The sequence below is a fragment of the Oncorhynchus clarkii genome, chromosome 29 (genome assembly GCF_045791955.1).
Source record: "Oncorhynchus clarkii lewisi isolate Uvic-CL-2024 chromosome 29, UVic_Ocla_1.0, whole genome shotgun sequence".
Classification (NCBI taxonomy): domain Eukaryota; kingdom Metazoa; phylum Chordata; class Actinopteri; order Salmoniformes; family Salmonidae; genus Oncorhynchus; species Oncorhynchus clarkii.
Window position 1 is genome coordinate 427682 of NC_092175.1, and position 21052 is coordinate 448733.

General features: G+C 42.1%; 2 protein-coding genes and 2 non-coding genes across 4 annotated transcripts; 2 read left to right on the forward strand and 2 right to left on the reverse strand.

Moving 5' to 3' along the window:
* The first annotated feature begins 4638 nt into the window (after positions 1-4638).
* Positions 4639-4721, forward strand: trnal-cag (transfer RNA leucine (anticodon CAG)). The gene has a single exon. It is a non-coding gene; the product is annotated as a tRNA-Leu (tRNA).
* A 307-nt stretch (positions 4722-5028) lies between these two features.
* Positions 5029-5110, forward strand: trnas-aga (transfer RNA serine (anticodon AGA)). Its single transcript has one exon. It is a non-coding gene; the product is annotated as a tRNA-Ser (tRNA).
* Positions 5111-7543: 2433 nt separating this feature from the next.
* Positions 7544-8726, reverse strand: LOC139388507 (equistatin-like). Its single transcript, XM_071135203.1, has 4 exons — positions 8675-8726; positions 7913-8044; positions 7727-7821; positions 7544-7644 (listed from the first exon to the last, which is right to left on the reverse strand). The coding sequence occupies exons 1-3, from the start codon at positions 8724-8726 to the stop codon at positions 7742-7744; spliced, it is 264 nt and encodes an 87-aa protein (XP_070991304.1). The 3' UTR covers positions 7544-7644; positions 7727-7741.
* Positions 8727-19138: 10412 nt separating this feature from the next.
* On the reverse strand, positions 19139-20333 carry LOC139388506 (equistatin-like). The gene is made up of 4 exons (XM_071135202.1): positions 20274-20333; positions 19509-19640; positions 19323-19417; positions 19139-19241 (listed from the first exon to the last, which is right to left on the reverse strand). The coding sequence occupies exons 1-3, from the start codon at positions 20323-20325 to the stop codon at positions 19338-19340; spliced, it is 264 nt and encodes an 87-aa protein (XP_070991303.1). The 5' UTR covers positions 20326-20333; the 3' UTR covers positions 19139-19241; positions 19323-19337.
* Between the last annotated feature and the right edge of the window lie 719 nt (positions 20334-21052).

Sequence of the window (21052 nt, forward strand, 5' to 3'; positions counted from 1 at the left end):
CCACCTGTCTTAGGTGTTTGTTACTGAAATGTGAGCCACTGTCAATATACCTGGGTATTAGTTTGGTTTGTAGCCACTTAATGACTGACTTGGCATCCTCCTTTGCTGTTGGTATTGCCTCTAACCATTTGGACACCTATCTACCATAACTAAGAGATAGCGTTCTATGCTACTGTCCTGAAAATATGCATTAGGTATGTTTGATATGGTTTCTTTGAGTTGTGTCTGCCACAGATGCTGCATTTGTCACAAAATAAGTCAGTCATTACGTCGCAAAATAAGTCAGTCATTACTTTAATTTGAGGGTGCCACCAGATGTGTGAGACCTTTTGAAGGGTCTTTAGTTTCACCAGTCCTTTGTTCTTTGTTCTTTGTTCTGCTTCGTTTCTGCTTCCTCCCCCTCTTGTTTCTGGAAAAGGACGGATGAGGTGAATTCGTCTTTTACAGAAACATCCAACCGCAGATAGATCTGTTGTCAGTTGTGCAAAACCTGTTGATGATCCGGGTGCGAGGAGGTTCATTGTTATGGGGTAAAAAAAAAAAAATCCCAGTTAGTTGGCTCCCTACTCCTGCAGCAGGTGGGGGGCATCGTCATGGCGGCAGGGTAGCCTAGTGGTTAGAGCGTTGGACTAGTAACCGGAAGGTTGCGAGTTCAAACCCCCGAGCTGACAAGGTACAAATCTGTCGTTCTGCCCCTGAACAGGCAGTTAACCCACTGTTCCCAGGCCGTCATTGAAAATAAGAATTTGTTCTTAACTGACTTGCCTGGTTAAATAAAGGTAAAATAAATAAATAAAAATAAAATGGCCAGGGCATAGCGTTCCCTGCCATATCTTGGAACTGAGGTTGATTGTAGTCTTGCTGTTGCTGCTGCATGTGAGTAGGTCCTGGCTGATGGTGTTGCAGAGGTAGGTGTCCCCCACTTCCACTACCACGTCCCCTACCTCTCCATAGGCGTTGCTGAGTGGAAAGTGGCTGTCGACAATTCCGTGAATAATGGCCAGGAGTTCCAGTTGTAGCACACCCCTCTGGGTAGACCGGTGTAGGTGCCCCGTTGTTGCCAATATGGCTGCTGTTGTGGCGGGCCATACTGCTGTGGGGGAGGGTATTGTGCCACCATTGGTTGGGTCCCTGTTGGAACAGGGAGTGGCGCGGCCTGCTGTTGGATCATCTGAGCGACAGTCTGTGCCACTATTTGAGAGATGTCTGTTTTATGTTCAGGATCCTGGGTTTCCTCAGCTAGCATCTGCATCTTAGGTTTCTCCCCTTTTTGTGCCTCTTTCAGCTGGAGCTTCAACAGCTGCACCTGTAGTGACTGGACCTGGCTGTCAGCTCCCCCTTTGTCCTTATTGTATTGAGACACGTGATGGTGTACATGTGTGTTGAATTGAGTCAGTGGGAGTGAGATTAACCCAACCGTTCCTCTCAGTTTTGTCTTCACATCTCCAGGACACCCGTTCACCACCATTTCCTTCCACATGCTGAGTGTTGTGTCTGTGTGATCGTAAGGTTCGTCGTGGACCGACCTCCATGTGGTCTTAGCTCTGTCCAGGTATGCTGCTGGTTGCTCACCTGGGTTGATTGTAAAGGAGGATAAGGTGGCGTGGTTCCTTTCTGTAGGGTACGTTCTCCGTAGAACTTCCCATAGTCTGGTACCGAAGTGGTCTATGGGCAGTGTTGGGGCCCGCCATCCAAGGTCAGCTGCTGTCATGAGGGCTTCCATAGTTCCGTGGTCGGTGGCTCTTGCTAGAAGTGCTTTCATGTCTCCTAGGCAGAGTTGCAGGCCTGACGTAAGTGTCTGCAGTTGAAGTAGCCACGCTGAGGCTCCTCCATGTAGGCTAGGCATCTGTTCCATCAGGGTTGTGGTTAGCCATAAGCTCCCTGAGTTCCTTAGCTCGAGCTATTGATGATTGCAGCAGCTCCTGCATCTTAGTCACGTTTGGACCTCCCCTTGGAGCTGGGGTGAGCACCATGTCCATTTCTTCTTCGTTTTCGGTATCCATGCTCTTATGACTGTCCTCCCTTTCCGTCTGATGGAAGTGGTTAGAATCCAATCCTGTGAGTAGGTGTTCAGTGGTTTCAGAGGTGAGAGAGTTCACAGAGGAGCATTGCGGTCTCTGTTCCTGGGGGAGGCCTCCTGCGCCTGGAGTCCCGGTTTCGAGCTGTTCACATACAATATGGCCACCCGTTATCCCCAGTGTCATTTCCCCTTTTAGCTCCCCTTGTCGTACTCTCAGAACTGGAGCCTGTCGTAAGACAAGGCGGCATGAAGAGTGAACTGGAGCTGTCTTGGATCCACAAAAACATAGTGTTTTTGGAGAATGCAGGTATCGATCCCACTACCTCTCGCATGCTAAGCAAGCACTCTACCATTTGAGTTAATTCCCCAGCCGGTAGGAATGGCTACAATTAGCAACCAAGAGTGTACAGTCTTGTCAGGCTATGCTGTTGGTGGACTTGTTAGTTTCCGCGCCAGCAATTGCAGAGGCTCGGTGCATCTCAATAATAGTGCTCCATAGACAGTGGCTGGTTAGCTCAGTTGGTTAGAGAGTGGTGCTAATAACTCCAAGATGATGTGTTTGATCCCCGTACTGGCCATGAGGTACAATTTAAGTGTCAAATTGTGACTCACATGCGTGTGTTTCGTCAAGAGTGCCACAGAAATAAGTTCAGCTTCTTGCAGAAATATCTCAGTTGGGACAGAGTAAGACTGAATGACTTAAGGTCCCTGGTTTGATCCCGGATGTCGGCATTAGTTGTTGTTCTTTCTTTTTGCTCTGCTTCGGCTTCAAAGAAACTGCCACAGCTTTGTTTGTGGGCCTCAATGATGTGTGCTACGCTGCTCCTCTGAAAGTAAGTAATGTCTCCCTTTTTCATCTGACGTTGTGACATCAGTGTTACATGAAAAGTTGCTTGTCATTGTTACATGACAGTAGGTTGTCGTAAGACAAGGCTGCATGAAGTGTGAACTGGAGCTTTCTTGGATCCACAAAAACAGAGTGTTTTTATGGAGAATGCGGGGATCGATCCCACTGCCTGTCACATGCCAAGCAAGCACTCTACCATTTGAGCTAACTCGCCAGCCGATAGAATTATCCACAAGGAGCAACCAAGAGTGTTCAGTCTTGTCAGGCTATGCTGTTGGTGGACTTGTTAGTTTCCGCGCCAGCACTTGCAGAGGCTCGGTGCATCTCAACAATTGTACTCCACAGCCAGCGGACGGTTAGCTCAGTTGGTTAGAGCGTTGTGCTAATTACGCCAATGGTGTGAGTTTCGATCCCCGTACTGGCCATGAGGTACATTTTGAGTGTCAAAATTGAAAGTCACATGCGTGTGCATCGTCAAGGGTGCCACTAAGGGTGCCACTTATTTTAGTGGCTTCCCGAAATGATTAAGTTGGGAGAGCGTTAGACTGAAGATCTAAAGGTCCGTTTTCCGATCCTAGGTTTCGGCATTGGTTTTTCTTTCTTCATGCTTTGCTTTGGCTTCAAGGAAACTGCCCACAGCTTTGTTTGTGGTCCTCAATCGTGTGTGCTTCTTTGCTCCTCTGAAAGTAAGTAATGTCTCCCTTTTTCATCTGACATTGTGACATTAGTGTTACATGAAAGTTGCTTGTCATTGTTACATGACAGTAGGTTGTCGTAAGACAAGGCTGCATGAAGTGTGAACTGGAGCTTTCTTGGATCCACAAAAACAAAGTGTTTTTTGGAGAATGCAGGTATCGATCCCACTACCTCTCGCATGCTAAGCAAGCACTCTATCATTTGAGCTAATTCCCCAGCCGGTATAAATGGCTACAATTAGCAACCAAAACTGTACAGTCTTGTCAGGCTATGCTGTTGGTGGACTTGTTAGTTTCCGGGCCAGCACTTGCAGAAGCTCGGTGCATCTCAACAATTGTGCTCCGTAGCCAGTGGCTGGTTAGCTCAGTTGGTTAGAGAGTGGTGCTAATAACTGTAATATGTAAATGACACCTAGTTAGTATGAGTAGTGAATAACTATCGTATTTTTAATATTCTGTAAAAACAGCTAGTTGATGAGAGGCTGAAAGAGAATTGCAAGAATCGCGCAATTTCACATGCGGGCCACAAACAGGCAAATAACAAAAAGCATCTCGGAACGCACAACTCGTCGGTCGTTGTCAGTGGATTGTATTGGCGGGAAGAACAAAAATATCGTCTGCAGGGTAATCGAAGTCGCCGCATCTAATGTCAAGCCACAGGTCACAGGTGAGCTGCCTTGTTAAACCCTAAAAATAAATAATAACACGATTGCGTTGAAATGACCCATTAAGCCATTTGTTAAGATTTCCCCCATGTGGACCTGTTGTCACTCTTACCCTGATGGTTGCTGATTTTCGGTCTTATCTGAGGAATTTTATCATTTATATCAGAATGGCCATATTCTGAGGCCAGTTTAGCGCTCATTCAATGACGATTTACTACTCTTTCCCATTGAAGGCCATATTGAGGTTGAATCAATGACTGGACTTTTTAATTGATAAAAACAAATGACTATTGAAAGTGCAAGTCAGTATCGTGCATAATAGTACTGGTATCTGTGGTGATTTTAGAGTGTTGTCCATATTTCTACTTTTACCGCATACTCTTTAACCCGATACCCAGTTACTATGCTGTAGTCAGGATGGCCGAGCGGTCTAAGGTGCTGCGTTCAGGTCCTAGTCTCCCATGGAGGCGTGGGTTCAAATCCCACTTCTGACAGTTATTTTGTGCCTCTCAGGAGTCATGCTGCTTAGCAGTAATAATAAGAATGATGAAATAACAACTTCACACAGTGAAATAACAATTCATAATAAACACTCTCAAATGCAGACCTTCTGGAGGTGAGCGAAGATCAAGGTTAAATAAGAAAACAGCTGTACTCAATAACGAATGAATGAGGGTAACATTTTGTGTTATTGCATTATAATGAGTTACTGCATTATCTTTCAGTTGTTAAAGTATTACTTTCTGTAGGCTATGCCTTTTGGCCCATTCACTCCTAACAAGCCTGTTTTCTTTTGTTAACGTTGTCGTGGCTGAGTGGTTAAGGCGATGGACTAGAAATCCATTAGGATCTTCCGGTGCAGGTTCGAATCCTGCCGACAATGAAAATGATTTTTTTTGACCCCTCCGGAGGTGGAAGTTTAGTCGTGTTTCTTATCCTCTCAGATCTCCACAAGTACATAGGGATTAGTTGTCCATTTGGGATAGGACTGCAGGCCATCTATCCCACTTCACACCTTTACACACCTGGTTATCCAGCCTTCTAGCTCTATAGGCCACAGTAGGATAGGTTACAGGTTTGTAGTCAAGCCACAGATTTCAGGTGAGATCCCATGATACACTCAACAATACAACAACACGATTCTCATGAATAACCATTAAGCCATTTGCTAAGATTTCCCCCATTTTGACATGTGGAAACCTGTTGTCACTCTTACCCTGACGGGAAGCTCCAGACACTTTTTTGGTCCTATCTGAGGCATTTTTAAATTCATGTCAAAATGGCCATATTCTGAAGACACTCTTATAGTCTGCAGGGTAATCGAACTGGCCACATCTAAAGTCAAGCCACAGGTAACAGGTGAGAAACCTTGTTAAACCCTAAAAGAAAAAGAAAAAAACTTGATTGTATTGAAAATAACCATTAAGTCATTCAGGTCGCAGACTCCCCTATAGGCATGGTTTGAAACCCCCTCCTGACAACTTTTTAGCGCCTGCATGTCATGCACCTTTGTAAAATCCAGTTGAAAAATAAATGACTTAAGGTAATGGAAGACATTTGACTTAGTTGTGGAAACTACTGGAGATCAAGAAAAAGGAGGGTAGCATTGCGTGAGTATGTGTGCCAAACAGTTGCTGTTAGATTACAATAATGTTTTTTCTGACCATTTGGAACAGTGTTAAGCAAATGTTAAGCAATACAAGTCTGTCTTAACGACTAAAAATTATAAAGCCATTATTACAGCATAGCAAAGATGAAAAACAGACGAATCTATGAATTTGCTTAATTCAACATTTTGCTGGTGCATGAGGCTTGGTGCTCACAGAATCAGTAGGCTATTAAACAAATACTCAAACAGGCAACAGAAGCTATATCTGTCTTACTCCTGTATATATGTATACAGTACCAGTCAAAAGTTGACACACCTACTCATTCAAGGCCTTTCTTTATTTGTACTATTTTCTACATTGTAGAATAGTAGTGAAGACATCAAAACTATGAAATAAAACATGAAATCATGTAGGTACCAAAAAGTGTTAAACATATCAAAATATATTTTATATTTGAGATTCTTCAGAGTAGCCATCCTTTGCCTTGATGGCAGCATTGCACACTCTTGGCAATAAACAGTTATTACAAATGATTCCATCTACATTGTAGCTGACATGAGCTAAACCTGATTTAAATGTATGTCACAAGTATGGCATGGATGCAAACTGTAGCCCTGGCTAGCTACTGTGGCTAGCACGTTAGCTAACGTGTTACTGTATAGCTAGAGCACAAGTATTCTAATCTTGAGAGAAACGTAACGTTGGCTATTGTTGTCTGTGGTCCCGTAGCTCAGTTGGTACAGCATGGCACTTGCAACCCAAGAATTATGGGTTTGATTCCCGCATACGTGCATGGCCATTGCTTCATCCCGCAACAAACTATTGTTGACGCAGATGACTCATAAGAGCCAGTACAAAATGGATGTCTTTGTATAATGGACTTCAGAAAGTTCTGAATAAAATGTGTTAATCTTTCGCATAATCTGAGTCTTTGCCTAATTAAACCCATTGTCTTACAAACCTCGGATTGGTCAAAGCAATTGATTAGTCATCATTGGGATTGAAAATCATCGTGACAGAACGCCAAGACTGTGCAAAGGGTGGCTTCTTTGAAGAATATCAAAATATTTTGATTTGTTTAAGACATACGTGTTATTTCATACTCGATGTCATCACTATTATACACTGCAGAAAATATTTTTACTGACACCCTGGAATGAGTCGGTGTGTTCAAACTTTGCCTGGTACTGTAAATATAGTAGATCTAGCCTGTAGAAGCTGATGGGATCCTCTTTTAAAGTCAAGCCATCAGGCTGTTCTCCCGCAATTGCATAGGTTATAGAGCTCATTAAGCGATTTTGATTTTCAAAATACATTTGCATTGATGACAGAGTGATTAGAGGGACAATAGAGTGCTGAGTACCAGGCAGTTAGCAAGTGCGGTAGACTACTAATGACCATCACCAGCATCAGAGCTTGGAGAAGCCTAATTACTAAATGGTCACGTGGAATTTGACTACCTTCAATTCTTGTAACTGCCTTTCAAGATTTAGCCAGGAAGTACCTAGGTTACATCTGAAATGGAACCCTATTCCGTATATAAACTACTTCTGACCAGGGCACATGGGACGCAACAGATTATATAGATAGATATAGATTATAATACAGTCCTACTCCTTCCTCCATTTCCCAGAAATGGACTGGTTCAGATATATTGTTCAGCATATCACACCAACAATAAAGTAAGTAAATCAACAGTTTAATCTCTGGATTTCTTCATGTATTTAAATGGGATGTGAATCAGTTCCTGTAGTACAGTAAAGACAACTGTCCATCTTTTCAACGACTCCATTCCAATGCCCTTCATCTAAAATTAGACAAAAAAACATTAACATCCAGAATCAGCTGCAAAGAATTAACATTTAGTGAATGAGTATGTACAAACACACCCCTTGGAACAGTTGCTAGCAGTTGATAGCAGTGCCTGGTGGAGTGTCCGTACCCTGGATCTTCTGTCCAGTAGTGGTCACACACCAACAGTAACCTACCAGAAATAGACATGTTACAGTAAAATGGGTAAATATTGTATGTGTAACATTCAACTGAATTAAATGTGTATGTGCGTCCGTGTTCACCTGTAGAGCCCGAACATTGCTTAGGGGTGTATCGTCCAGCGGCGTCGCACGTGGGGATGTAGGCTCCAATTGGGCCATGTGTCGCAGCATATCTAGCACGCTCACAGGGGGTCATGGGTCGTATCGTAGCATCTGGACACAAGTAACATGCATTGTAATGTGGACATAACATTGCAGCACATGCATGCCGTAATCTTCTGTTGCGTACCATATGTGCCCTGGTCAGAAGTAGTTTATATACGGAATAGGGTTCCATTTCAGATGTAACCTAGGTACTTCCTGGCTAAATATTGAAATTCTGCTACTTGTTTAAAAGTCCTGTGCAGTCAAAATTCAGTTTGTCATTTGAAAACAGCTGATGAAACCAAGACTGAAAGTGGGGGTAAATTGTAGCAGTGTTATTTTCTGATAGTTGGTAGACAATCCAATCATACAGCCAGTTGAATGATCAAACCATTCATATCAGAATACCGCAGTCCAGCCTCTAGACACCAATATACATTTCTGGAACTAGATGATTAGAGAATTTGGCCAGTAACACAAAAGGTTCCTAGTTTTAATCCCTGAGATGACAAGTTAAAATATCTGTCCATGTGCCCTTGAGCAAGACAAACCTCTCTCCAGTGTCAGTTGATAATGGCTGGCCAAGGGACAACTCGTTATGAAACGAAACATTAATACATACGTGTGTGTAGAGGACAGATCAACACCCACTAATGTTTTTAACATTTTGGGAGTAAGTGTGAGGTACATCACTCTTACCTCCCAGAGCAAAAGCTGTGCTGACAAGCAGAATGATGGTTAATGTCGTCATGGTGATAGTCTCCTGAGAGAGAGAGAGCGAACGAGAGATATTAGTTGAGCATTTTAAAACATATGGAATGGCTGTGGGTACTAGAGGAGAGGTTAAGGAAACCCTGTGTTAAGTACAAAACTTAAGCAACAATTGCTAAACCCAGTCCTGAGGACCTCAAGAACCGAGTATTGGCAACAGTGCTACAATTCTTCCTCCAAAATTCACGTATCTATTGTATGTGGTTGAAGAGCCTTGCACACAGGAAAATCTATCCTTCCCAAATGGCTCCTCATTCCTGTTGTAGTGAACCAGCTTTGACAAAGGCCCACAGTGCACTAGATAGGGAAGGGGAAGCATCCTAGAGCGAGTCATAGACTACCTCTTTACTGCAAAGGTAACTATTAGTCTATGCTCTTAAATTCAGGGGGTCACTCCACAAAATGGCACCCTATATAGTGCACTACATTTGACCAGGGTCACATAAAATTAAGTTGCCATTTGAGATGCAGATAGTCTATTAAATAATGACACAATCTCACCTTCTGCACTCTTCCAAGGGATTGACTGGGTGTCTCTGTTGTCTGTGAGTTATGGTCTACTTCTTCCACCTCTCCTTTTAAAGGACCTGTCACAGGTGTGACTAGTTGCCTCATTAACCCAACGAGAGTTGCCAATGTCAGCCATTAGCCAGTGGTGTAAAGTACTAAAGTAAAAATATTTGAAAGTACTAATAAAGTAGTTTTATTGTGGGTGTCCTTACTATTTATATGTTTGACAACTTTCACTTAACTACATTCCCAAAGATTATATTTAATTTGAAATATAATTTAATTTTGATACTTCAGGATATTTGTTGAAACTTTCAGACCTTTTCTCAAGAAATATTTTACTGGGTGACTTCCACTTTTACTTGAGTCATTTTCTCTGAAGAAATCTTCACAGGCAGGGAAGAGAGTAGTAGAGGAAGATGGGTCCAGTTTCGAGGGATCCTGATAGGCTCCCGTGAGTATGACGAGGCCAATAGAGAGTGACAGGAATAAGATGTGTTTCAGCAAGGTTGGTTTCTTAGCATTCATAGCCATGGTTATCAACTGTACTGCAGAAATAGAACATAAATCACAGAAAATAGATGTTGTTGTTGTAGCTGCAGAGAACTCCTTGGGTTATGAGATTTTACTGCAAAAGAGTTACAAGGTGTGATGAACGATAGTGTCTCGTTCTCCCAGGCTGCCGGCCTGCTGCAGGACAAAGCCCACGCAGTAGGACTCAGCCAACCTCATAGTATGATTATTCATGTAATGCTTTTGTTATGAAATGATATTTTTATTTTGAAAATGATCTTCCCCAAACTTGAAACTCATGCGCTGCATGTTCATGCCAGTTAGGCTCTACACCCATTGTAAAAAGGTTATTTGGTCACTTCAGTTGTAATTCAAATGCAGCCAGGTGGTTAAATGGCATAGTTTTATTCATTTATATCCACTAGATGGCACTGTCCCTTTAAGAGATTCATGAATAAGGTGTGCAAGCAGTTATGGGATTGTGTGGAAGAGTAAGCAATTACACTGGAGAGCTACTGAAATCCATCGTGGTTCCAACGTTCCTTTGGATTGACATGGGGATGTTAGCTTCTTGCTAGCTGAATACCAGTGCTCTCAGAGACATGTTGTGGAGTTAATCATTACATTATTTAAAGCTGCTGTGTGGGTGACGATCTACTGTTCCATGTGGGGTTAGGGTGTCACGTGGGCAGTGTGTTTAAAGCAGAGACACTACTCAGATTGATTTTATGCACTTTAATACAGATTCATTTAACTAGATTGTGATTTGGACTGATTTTAACTTCATGGTGACTTCCTCTTGTGGTGATTTCCCTCCGACATTATCCGATTTTAACTGTAAGCTTCGACAGTATGAACAACCCCAAATCATTTTTGTGTCCTGTGCTGGGTTGACTTTCGCCAGTCTACACAAACCTTATCAAAACATATAGGCTTATGGGCTAGGCTACATGAGGTTTCGCACTATAATTTGAAAAAGTTGCCAAAAAAAAGGTCTGCATTGTTTCTTGCCTTCGATTGGGCATCATTCACAAGTGATGGGCTAATATTGTCACCCATCAGACTATTCTTGATTTAATCTTGTCTTTACATGTACTAAATGATATGTGAAATTTGTTTTGATTTAGAATGGACAATTATCATGCACCTGACTTGAAACAGGCAGGGGTAAAAAAATAATTGAATCTATGCACTTAAATAGCGAATGGAGGACGCTAATTAATCGTGAATCACACTTACTCGTTAATTTTCATGACAGCCAGGTAGGCTGTACACCTGTTGTAAATATAAGCAATGTGCTTAATATTAGGAAAGTTGAGAAATACAGTACCAGTCAAAAGTTGACACATCTACTCATTCAAGGGTTTTTCTGCATTTTTACTATTTTCTACGTTGTAGAATAAAATAACAAATTAAAACTATGAAATAGCTCCTATGAAATAGGAGAGAGACTCTTCAGAATCACACTCTCCAACAGAAGATGAGAACTTCTCCATCACCTCAGTCTTATACAAGACAAGAACCTGGCTGGCAATCGCTTTTGTGGTGTCAAGGAGGACTTGGTCTTGCAAATACTTTTTGAGAGCCAAGAGAGGTTTTGGAGTCTCACTTTGTCCTTTTTGTTCATTCATAGATGAGGGGGTTATTAAAAGTGGTTTACTGGAAATGGAGTCCGATGTGTCAGCCTCACCATTACTGGAATGACCGACGTCCAGGCACAAAGTTGGAACCATTGTGAAAGAATCTTTTGTGCTCTCCACAAATGTACTTGTGAGATCCCCTTTTTCTGGACAGGTAAAAATCCTCTTCAGTGTATTTTTCATGTCGTAGTAAAAGCCAACAGTGTAAGACCAGATCTTACTCTGATGGTTTTCAAGAATGATCTGCTCACTCTGTGCAGGAGAGCAGGATGCCCTGATAGACTGGGTAAGATTGTCCATGTCTGAAACAAAGGAACTTACCAACTCAGAGGCCTCAGGGTCAATCATAAGGTCTCTGATCTCACCTATCCTAGGAGTTGGACAAGATGATGTAGTGCCAGAACAACATGATGTACAACCCCTGAATCTTTTAACGATCTCCCGGATCGATTCAGTGGCCTTGGTCTGAAACTCCTCAGTGAGTAGTCTGTCCATACTTTGTGTTGACAGATGAAGACTAGATTTGGCACCTTTGATATTGAGGTTGCTCTCTCCTTGTTTTAGCATCTCCTCAGAACTTTTACAAGATTCAAGCATCTTCATATGGTCAGCAACAACACAAAGCAGTTCCCTCTTGTCGGGGTCATTTTCCTCCTTATTGCTGAAGTTCAAAACAGTGCCACTGAGGGCTGTCATCACCTGTCCTGTTAAATGTGTCATATCCACCTCAACACCATCCTCTCTGAGAACAACATTCTGCTCAACACTCTTCCCATTAATATACATCTGAAGTATGTTGGAAATGCCAGACACCATCTCCTCAACCACCTTGGTGCTGGAGACACCACCACTGGCAAAAATGACAGGGGACATTCTCCCAGAGATGGGAGTTCTGATGGCCACAGAGATTATGGAATTGACCTTCTTTGACACTTCTCCAACAATAACCCGGGATAGACTTTGAGTGTCTACCTGGCCCTCTCTTTGGATACAGAGGACATTGTTCAGCGACTCTTTGAAGGAATCCTGGACACCAGTGAGGAGACTGTCCTCAGTGATCCCAAAAAAGTCCCCGAGTGGCTCAGATTATTTAGACTCACCATCTCCCTGAGTATTTGGCAACACTGTCTGAGACCTTTGAGAATACAAAGCAAACAATACAGCATTCCATATTCAATAGTAGACACGGTAGTCACATTAATACATCATTCAGTAATCAGTTAAACTGGTCATTAAGAGTAAACTGTTATACAGATAAACAAAACATATTTTCACAAAATGGGTTATGAATAGTTAGGTGAAACCGGTTTCTTTAGGAATGACTGAAGATACCCGTTACGAGACGAGCTTGATTTTGCCGTGCAAGACCTTGAGGATTTGCTGCTGCCTCTCTTGCGAACCTTCAGGTTTGTGCTAGAGGATCTCTCTGATTCTGTCAGAGACTTGCCGGATACTGGAGACACATGGCTGTATGTCCGTACAAAACGGAAAATTGCAGGGATGATGACCTTCAGGATGGCCTCAGATACAAACCGCACAATCTCCAGGCACATCTCTGCAAGCAGTGCCCTCATCACATGTAGGACCGAAACAGTGTAGGTAGATTACTCATAGCCGGGCTCTGAAACCAAGCTCCTCGAAGAGATACCAACCATCTTACATATGTTCATGAGAATCATGAAAGTGGCATACATTGGAAATCATGAAAAGCAGTAGGCTACTAAAAAGCTCTTTGAATGTAACTGTTTGTGATAGTGTGGATGATACTGTAAATAGATAAAAGGCTTGTATCTAATATTCTTGAAACATCTATTAATATATTTATGAATCATTTTCAAGGTTAAGGGACTTACAGGGTCCACCCTGACAATGCTTTACTGCCTCCATTGCCTATAGGAGATAATTAGATGTTTTTAGCATCAAAAAGCACACCAACACACATACAATTTATAAAATCTTCCAGGTGACATTGCATTCAAATACTACAATAGAAGTTTGGACATACTCCTCAGTAAGTTTTTCCAGAAACCGGATGATAATCGGGTTGAAAGCATCCAGATTGATTGGCGGGAGGTCAAGAGCCCTGGTCTGACAGGCCCCGGAGACACACTCACTTAGGATCTTTTCATTAGATTGTCCCTGGTGAGATGTCCCCTGAACTGCCATCTCAGAGAATTCCACAAATGTAGAGGGACCTGTGTGCAAAGCAGCATTCACCAAGGTAAAGAAGTCAGAAAACATGTAACCTTCTGAGGCAAGTATGTATTAGCCAATTTTGTGTACTTTGTGAAGTTAAGTACCCAAGAAAGGATAACATGTGCACTCTGCTAGTAGTCCTCTGCTCAATAGATGTCCATACTAAATTACATTTACATGCAAAAGGATTACATTCAGTGAAATTAGAGTTTCATTTATGACCTGCATCTGTATCAGTGATCTGCTCCACTTTGTTTCTCTTGGTCCTCTTGGTCTAAAAAGACAATATAGTCAATGATGAACACCTAGATACTGTATGAAGCCATTCCAATACAGCCCTTTGAGTAGAGCAAGGGTAAGACTGGTTGTAGGGCTGTCCCCGACAACAAACAATCTTTGTCGACCGAGAGTCATCCTGTTGTAATGTTAAAATATATTCTTCCATATCAGACACACCCTATGTGTTTGAATACAATCACCTACATAGGCACTGAGCTTGTCTGATGCTTTAAGCACACTGTTTGATTAAATAATTAAGACACACAAACGACTCAAGAAAGAGCCCGATGGTGACACTGTATTAAAAGAAATGACAGCGAGTGCCTGTGTGACAGGCGCACGTTGTCTCGCTCTCCTCCCTACTGCAGCGAAAAGGCACCACAAGCAAGTGTTTATTGTGCTGTCCATGCTGAAGACGCAACATAATTTCAGCCATTTAGTTTCTTCCTCGTTTCTGACTGAAAAGTTCGGTTAGCGAAATCCCTAACTTGTTTACAAAAAGCAGGACCTATTTCCTCAGCCTTGCTCTCTTATTGTGAAACATGTAAGCATCACATGCATGTGACAAATAGGGACTGACCTATAGCCTATCATAATCAAATCAATAAATTGGTTATAACAAACTCCGAACACAGTAATATTGACAGCTAAATGGATGCGGAGGATGTGAAAAATGAACACCAAACGGGTGAATGTTTACTAGTTGCTTAGGAGGGAAAGGGGAAGTCAGATCGGTGTAAGGGAATACCCCCCTGAAATGGACAAAAATAAATGGCAAAACATTGGCATTGGACAAACCATATACACGATGTCCAATACCACCCAATGTGGCGTTGATTCGTGCAAAGTTGATTGCAAATGCCATATGGCAAGTGCCAGTTGTAACACTTCAAAAAAATCCAACAGGTGGCGAGTGCGCTCCACCGGGGTTTTTCATATTGGAAATGCAACCCAAGTCAACATCCAAAAGCAAAATTTAGATTTTTTTTTTTTTTTGTCAAACACTTATCACCCCTTAAAAAAGTGCTTTCTGGACCGTTTTTCTAAATTCTTTAGATTTTTTTGTCAATTACACATGTGTAAGAACTGTATGAATATACTTTTGTAAAATGATATTAGCATATTTTTTTTTTTAAATTGTGCATAAGGAACATGATTTGTCCATTTGCAATATGATTTCATAGGAAGTCAAAAGTCAAAGTCAAAAGTCACTTTTTTTGGGGCCAAAATTGACTGAACTGATGAACTCGGGATGGCCGGGCAGTGATAGTTGTTCATTTCCATCACTCGTTGTGTTGATTTCATCATGTCCATTTGGTGATGTTTTTTTCACTATTGAATCATATTGCAAATGCACGTGCATTTGCAATATGTTTCAATGGGCATTTACCATCACGAATTTGGCATGCTGAAAAATCATGCAGAATTGCAAAATTGACTGACCTGATGAACACAGGATGGCCGGGCAGTGATAGTTGTTCCTTTCCATCACTCGTTGTGTTGATTTCATCATGTACATTTGGTGATGTTTTTTTCACTATTGAATCATATTGCAAATGCACGTGCATTGTTGTGCAACTGGTAACCCAAAAATAAAAATATGGTTGCAAATGCATTTATCGGGACTCCTATTGTCCATGCCCGCTATGGGAGTACCCTACTACGGCCCTCTATCCATGGGGGCCGTCCTGAGTGCTTTATGGACAGTTTAAAATATGACAATGGATGCAGATTGTGATTTTCCTCCGTGCAACTGGTGATTTGAAATGTGCATCTGGTAACCCAAAAATTAAAATACTGTTTTAAATACATTTACCGGTACTCCTGTCATCCGTGCCCGCTATGGGAGTACCCTACTACGGCCCTCTATCAGTGGGGGCCGTCCTGAGTGCTTTATGGACTGTTTAAAATATTCTGATGGATACGCATTGTTTTCATGATTTCATTATGTCCATTTGTTTATGTTTTCTCACTTTTGCAAAGTCACTGTGCATTCGCAATATGGTTCAATGGGCAGGTACCATCACGAATTTGTCATGCTATAAAAATCCTGCAGGAATGTGAAATTGACTGGCCCGGTGAACTCGGGATGGCTGGGCAGTGATTCTGGTTCATCTCAATCGCTCGTTAGGGTTGATTTCAGAATGTCACTTTGGTGATGGTACCTCACTGTTTAAACATATTGCAAATGGACAAGAGTCAAGTGGACAAGAGTCCATCAGTCAATTACATATCATTCTGACACCAAACTGATACAAACTGACACCAAACCCACTTTTTCCAACTCGTTTAGTAGCCAACTATTACATAATTCAGAGCTGGCCCAAAATTCACAACGCCTTTGGTTCAAACCATAAAAAAAACATAAAACACGTAGTTACGTTCTAGCTGCGGGTCCATTTCTTATGTTATGTGTAGGCCTAGCTGAGGCGACCCCGAATCCCAAGTTTCGGCTCGATAGGTAATTTGGTGTCCGAGCAAAACCCTAATTGGTGCTGAAAATCCACTTTTTTCCATGACTTGCTACGGGGTCCTTGAATGAGCTATCGGACAGAAACGTTGGGGTCCGTCTATATGGGCCGAGACGGTCGCAATGCACCTAGTCGTGCGACTCTGGGACATTTCTAAATGTCGTAATTTTCGTGATGCAAAAATGAATTGAAGTCATTGCAAATGTACGAGGCTGTTTCTCGGTCCGAGAACCTTCTAGAGCCACCTAACTCACCACGCACTATCAACCTGAGGTCTAGAACAGGTTTCTAAAGTTTCTGAACTCTAGGTCTGACAGTTCTTTAAAAGTTCCAACAAGGTTAACTAATGCAGGCAGTGTATGTCTCTACGAACCCCAATGGGTCCCTCCTTCCAAGCTGTGTGTGTGAGTGATTTAGTTTTCCTTTGAAATTTTATGGGAAAAATGACTGATTTACAGTTCATGGGGGTTGCCTAATCACATATGAAGTTTTGGACAGATCTGACTTTTTTAACCCTTCGAAACAGCCCCTGAGACACCAATTATGGCAACTTCCGGTTGGCACAGGAAGCTATAAGTCAACACATATCCTCATTGGGGTATTCTTTTACAGAATCCTGAGTCTTTACGTTAAGAATTGACTGATTTACACAGGGTTGAATGCACTATGTCTATCAAACTGCAGGCAGGATATACACTTTTAGGGTGATTTTAACCACTTCCGGTTAGTCCAGGAAGCTTAGAATCAACACAGGTAGACCTCATAGTGGCCTGATGGACTGTTACTGAAGACAGGTTCATACGGCATTCATAACCCATATAGGCTTCAGGTTGAATTTAGGGGTGCAGGCAATGTATTCCTATGGGGAGAGAAGTCAATGCAAATTGTTTGATGTAAACACCTTCTTTTAACTGTTAAGGGTTAAGGCCACATGGTCAAGGTTAGGCTTGCACGGATCGGAAGGACCTTAGGAACGTACCTGAGGTCGAATTGTGCTTCTCACCCTAACGGTTCTCTGTCACCCAAAAGCAAATGACATTGTGGGGCAGGCTTCATTTTGGGCCTACTTTTCTAATGGTCGCTGCGCCTAGACCGAGCGAGCTACGGTCAAGCGGGATATCTCGTTGAACTTGGCACGGCCTAGGGATTATGGTAATGCTATTGTCTACTCTCTGTGTCTTTAAGCACCGCACTTTGTCACTCCATCCTTGCTGTTTGTGTGTGTGAGAGCTTTTCTTTGACATCTGTTGGGAGAAATGACTGACTTACAGTTTATGGGGGTTGCCTAATCACACATGAAGTTTTGAAAAGATCTGACCTTTTTAACCCTTGGGAACTGCCACTATGACACCATTTAAGGCACTTCCGGTTGGCACAGGAAGCTATAAATAAACTCATATCCTGATTGGGGTATGCCTTTACATAATCCTGAGTTTTAAGTCTTTACGTTAAGAACTGAGTTATTTACGGAGGGTTTAGTATGTGTGTTATTTCAGAAAATCATAGAAAAATCACAGAAATCTCGTAGAGCTCCGCAGCACACTTTAAAAAGATTCGTATGAACACCCTGCAACTGGATCTGTAACCGTTGAAAGAAAAAAAAACGCCTATTTGTGAACATCACCAATTTGTCATTGTTCCGTTTCTCTTAAATGACGATAGATAAATGGCTGGTTCTTTTTTTATTGACACCGGAGGCTCCTTGACTTTGACCTGAAGTGGAAAAATAATTTCTCCATTTCGGACTTTTAATCCCAGAAAAATGGCCATAACTCAAAAACCGTTGAGGCCTAGACGCCATCTTGTTCGGGGCCAACTGCCCATTATGCCAAACCTACGCTCACCAAGTTTCGGCTTCAAAATATTTTCAGTTTTCGAGATAAGGCCCCGTCGTGATTCGTGATGTTTTGTACAATTGCAATATGATTCCTTATGCCCTCGTGGGAATGTCCGGGACAGCGGAAAAATTACCAAAATTTGATTATTTTATAAAACGGAAACCGAATGGCCGACAAAGTTCATTCGATGACTTCCCGGTAGGTCCGGCCCGACGCCGATGTTAATCTTTTGCATAATCTGAGTCTTTGCCTAATTAAACCCATTGTTTTACAAACCTCAGATAGGTCAAAGCAATTGATTAGTCATCATTGGGATTGAAAATCGTGACAGAACACCAAGAGTGTGCAAAGGGTGGCTTCTTTGAAGAATATCAAAATATTTTGATTTGTTTAAGACATACGTGTTATTTCATACTCGATGTCATCACTATTATACACTGCAGAAAATATTTTTACTGACACCCTGGAATGAGTCGGTGTGTTCAAACTTTGCCTGGTACTGTAAATATAGTAGATCTAGCCTGTAGAAGCTGATGGGATCCTCTTTTAAAGTCAAGCCATCAGGCTGTTCTCCCGCAATTGCATAGGTTATAGAGCTCATTAAGCGATTTTGATTTTCAAATTACATTTGCATTGATGACAGAGTGATTAGAGGGACAATAGAGTGCTGAGTACCAGGCAGTTAGCAAGTGCGGTAGACTACTAATGACCATCACCAGCATCAGAGCTTGGAGAAGCCTAATTACTAAATGGTCACGTGGAATTTGACTACCCTATTCCGTATATAAACTACTTCTGAGCAGGGCACTGGGACGCAACAGATTATATAGATAGAATAGATTATAATACACCTACTCCTTCCTCCATTTCCCAGAAATGGACTGGTTCAGATATATTGTTCAGCATATCACACCAACAATAAAGTAAGTAAATCAACAGTTTAATCTCTGGATTTCTTCATGTATTTAAATGGGATGTGAATCAGTTCCTGTAGTACAGTAAAGACAACTGTCCATCTTTTCAACGACTCCATTCCAATGCCCTTCATCTAAAATTAGACAAAAAACATTAACATCCAGAATCAGCTGCAAAGAATTAACATTTAGTGAATGAGTATGTACAAACACACCCCTTGGAACAGTTGCTAGCAGTTGATAGCAGTGCCTGGTGGAGTGTCCGTACCCTGGATCTTCTGTCCAGTAGTGGTCACACACCAACAGTAACCTACCAGAAATAGACATGTTACAGTAAAATGGGTAAATATTGTATGTGTAACATTCAACTGAATTAAATGTGTATGTGCGTCCGTGTTAACCTGTAGAGCCCGAACATTGCTTAGGGGTGTATCGTCCAGCGGTGTCGCACGTGGGGATGTAGGCTCCAATTGGGCCATGTGTCGCAGCATATCTAGCACGCTCACAGGGGGTCATGGGTCGTATCGTAGCATCTGGACACAAGTAACATGCATTGTAATGTGGACATAACATTGCAGCACATGCATGCCGTAATCTTCTGTTGCGTCCCATATGTGCCCTGGTCAGAAGTAGTTTATATACGGAATAGGGTTCCATTTCAGATGTAACCTTGGTACTTCCTGGCTAAATATTGAAATTCTGCTACTTGTTTAAAAGTCCTGTGCAGTCAAAATTCAGTTTCTGTCATTTGAAAACAGCTGATGAAACCAAGACTGAAAGTGGGGGTAAATTGTAGCAGTGTTATTTTCTGATAGTTGGTAGACAATCCAATCATACAGCCAGTTGAATGATCAAACCATTCATATCAGAATACCGCAGTCCAGCATCTAGACACCAATATACATTTCTGGAACTAGATGATTAGAGAATTTGGCCAGTAACACAAAAGGTTCCTAGTTTTAATCCCTGAGATGACAAGTTAAAATATCTGTCCATGTGCCCTTGAGCAAGACAAACCTCTCTCCAGTGTCAGTTGATAATGGCTGGCCAAGGGACAACTCGTTATGAAACGAAACATTAATACATACGTGTGTGTAGAGGACAGATCAACACCCACTAATGTTTATTAACATTTTGGGAGTAAGTGTGAGGTACATCACTCTTACCTCCCAGAGCAAAAGCTGTGCTGACAAGCAGAATGATGGTTAATGTCGCCATGGTGATAGTCTCCTGAGAGAGAGAGCGTTAGTTGAGCATTTTAAAACATTTGGAATGGCTGTGGGTACTAGAGGAGAGGTTAAGGAAACCCTGTGTTAAGTACAAAACTTAAGCAACAATTGCTAAACCCAGTCCTGAGGACCTCAAGAACCGAGTATTGGCAACACGGCGCTACAATTCTTCCGCCAAAATTCAGGTATCTAATCTATTGTATGTGGTTGAAGAGCCTGGCACACAGGAAAATCTATCCTTCCCAAATGGCTCCTCATTCCTGTTGTAGTGAACCAGCTTTGACAAAGGCCCACAGTGCACTAGATAGGGAAGGGGAAGCATCCTAGAGCGAGTCATAGACTACCTCTTTACTGCAAAGGTAACTATTAGTCTATGCTCTTAAATTCAGGGGGTCACTCCACAAAATGGCACCCTATATGGTGCACTACATTTGACCAGGGTCACATAAAATTAAGTTGCCATTTGAGATGCAGATAGTCTATTAAATAATGACACAATCTCACCCTTCCAAGGGATTGACTGGGTGTCTCTGTCGTCTGTGAGTTATGGTCTACTTCTTCCACCTCTCCTTTTAAAGGACCTGTCACAGGTGTGACTAGTTGCCTCATTAACCCAACGAGAGTTGCCGATGTCGGCCATTAGCCAGTGGTGTAAAGTACTAAAGTAAAAATATTTGAAAGTACTAATAAAGTAGTTTTATTGGGGGTGTCCTTAC

Coding starts and splice junctions, on each gene's coding strand:
- LOC139388507 (XM_071135203.1), bottom strand. CDS start 8,726: ATGACGACATTAACCATCATTCTGCTTGTCAGCACAGCTTTTGCTCTG. Junction 8,045..8,674: donor CACAGCTTTTGCTCTGGGAG/GTAAGAGTGATG, acceptor ACTTGTGTCCAG/ATGCTACGATACGACCCATG. Junction 7,822..7,912: donor GCAATGTTCGGGCTCTACAG/GTGAACACGGAC, acceptor TATTTCTGGTAG/GTTACTGTTGGTGTGTGACC.
- LOC139388506 (XM_071135202.1), bottom strand. CDS start 20,325: ATGGCGACATTAACCATCATTCTGCTTGTCAGCACAGCTTTTGCTCTG. Junction 19,641..20,273: donor CACAGCTTTTGCTCTGGGAG/GTAAGAGTGATG, acceptor ACTTGTGTCCAG/ATGCTACGATACGACCCATG. Junction 19,418..19,508: donor GCAATGTTCGGGCTCTACAG/GTTAACACGGAC, acceptor TATTTCTGGTAG/GTTACTGTTGGTGTGTGACC.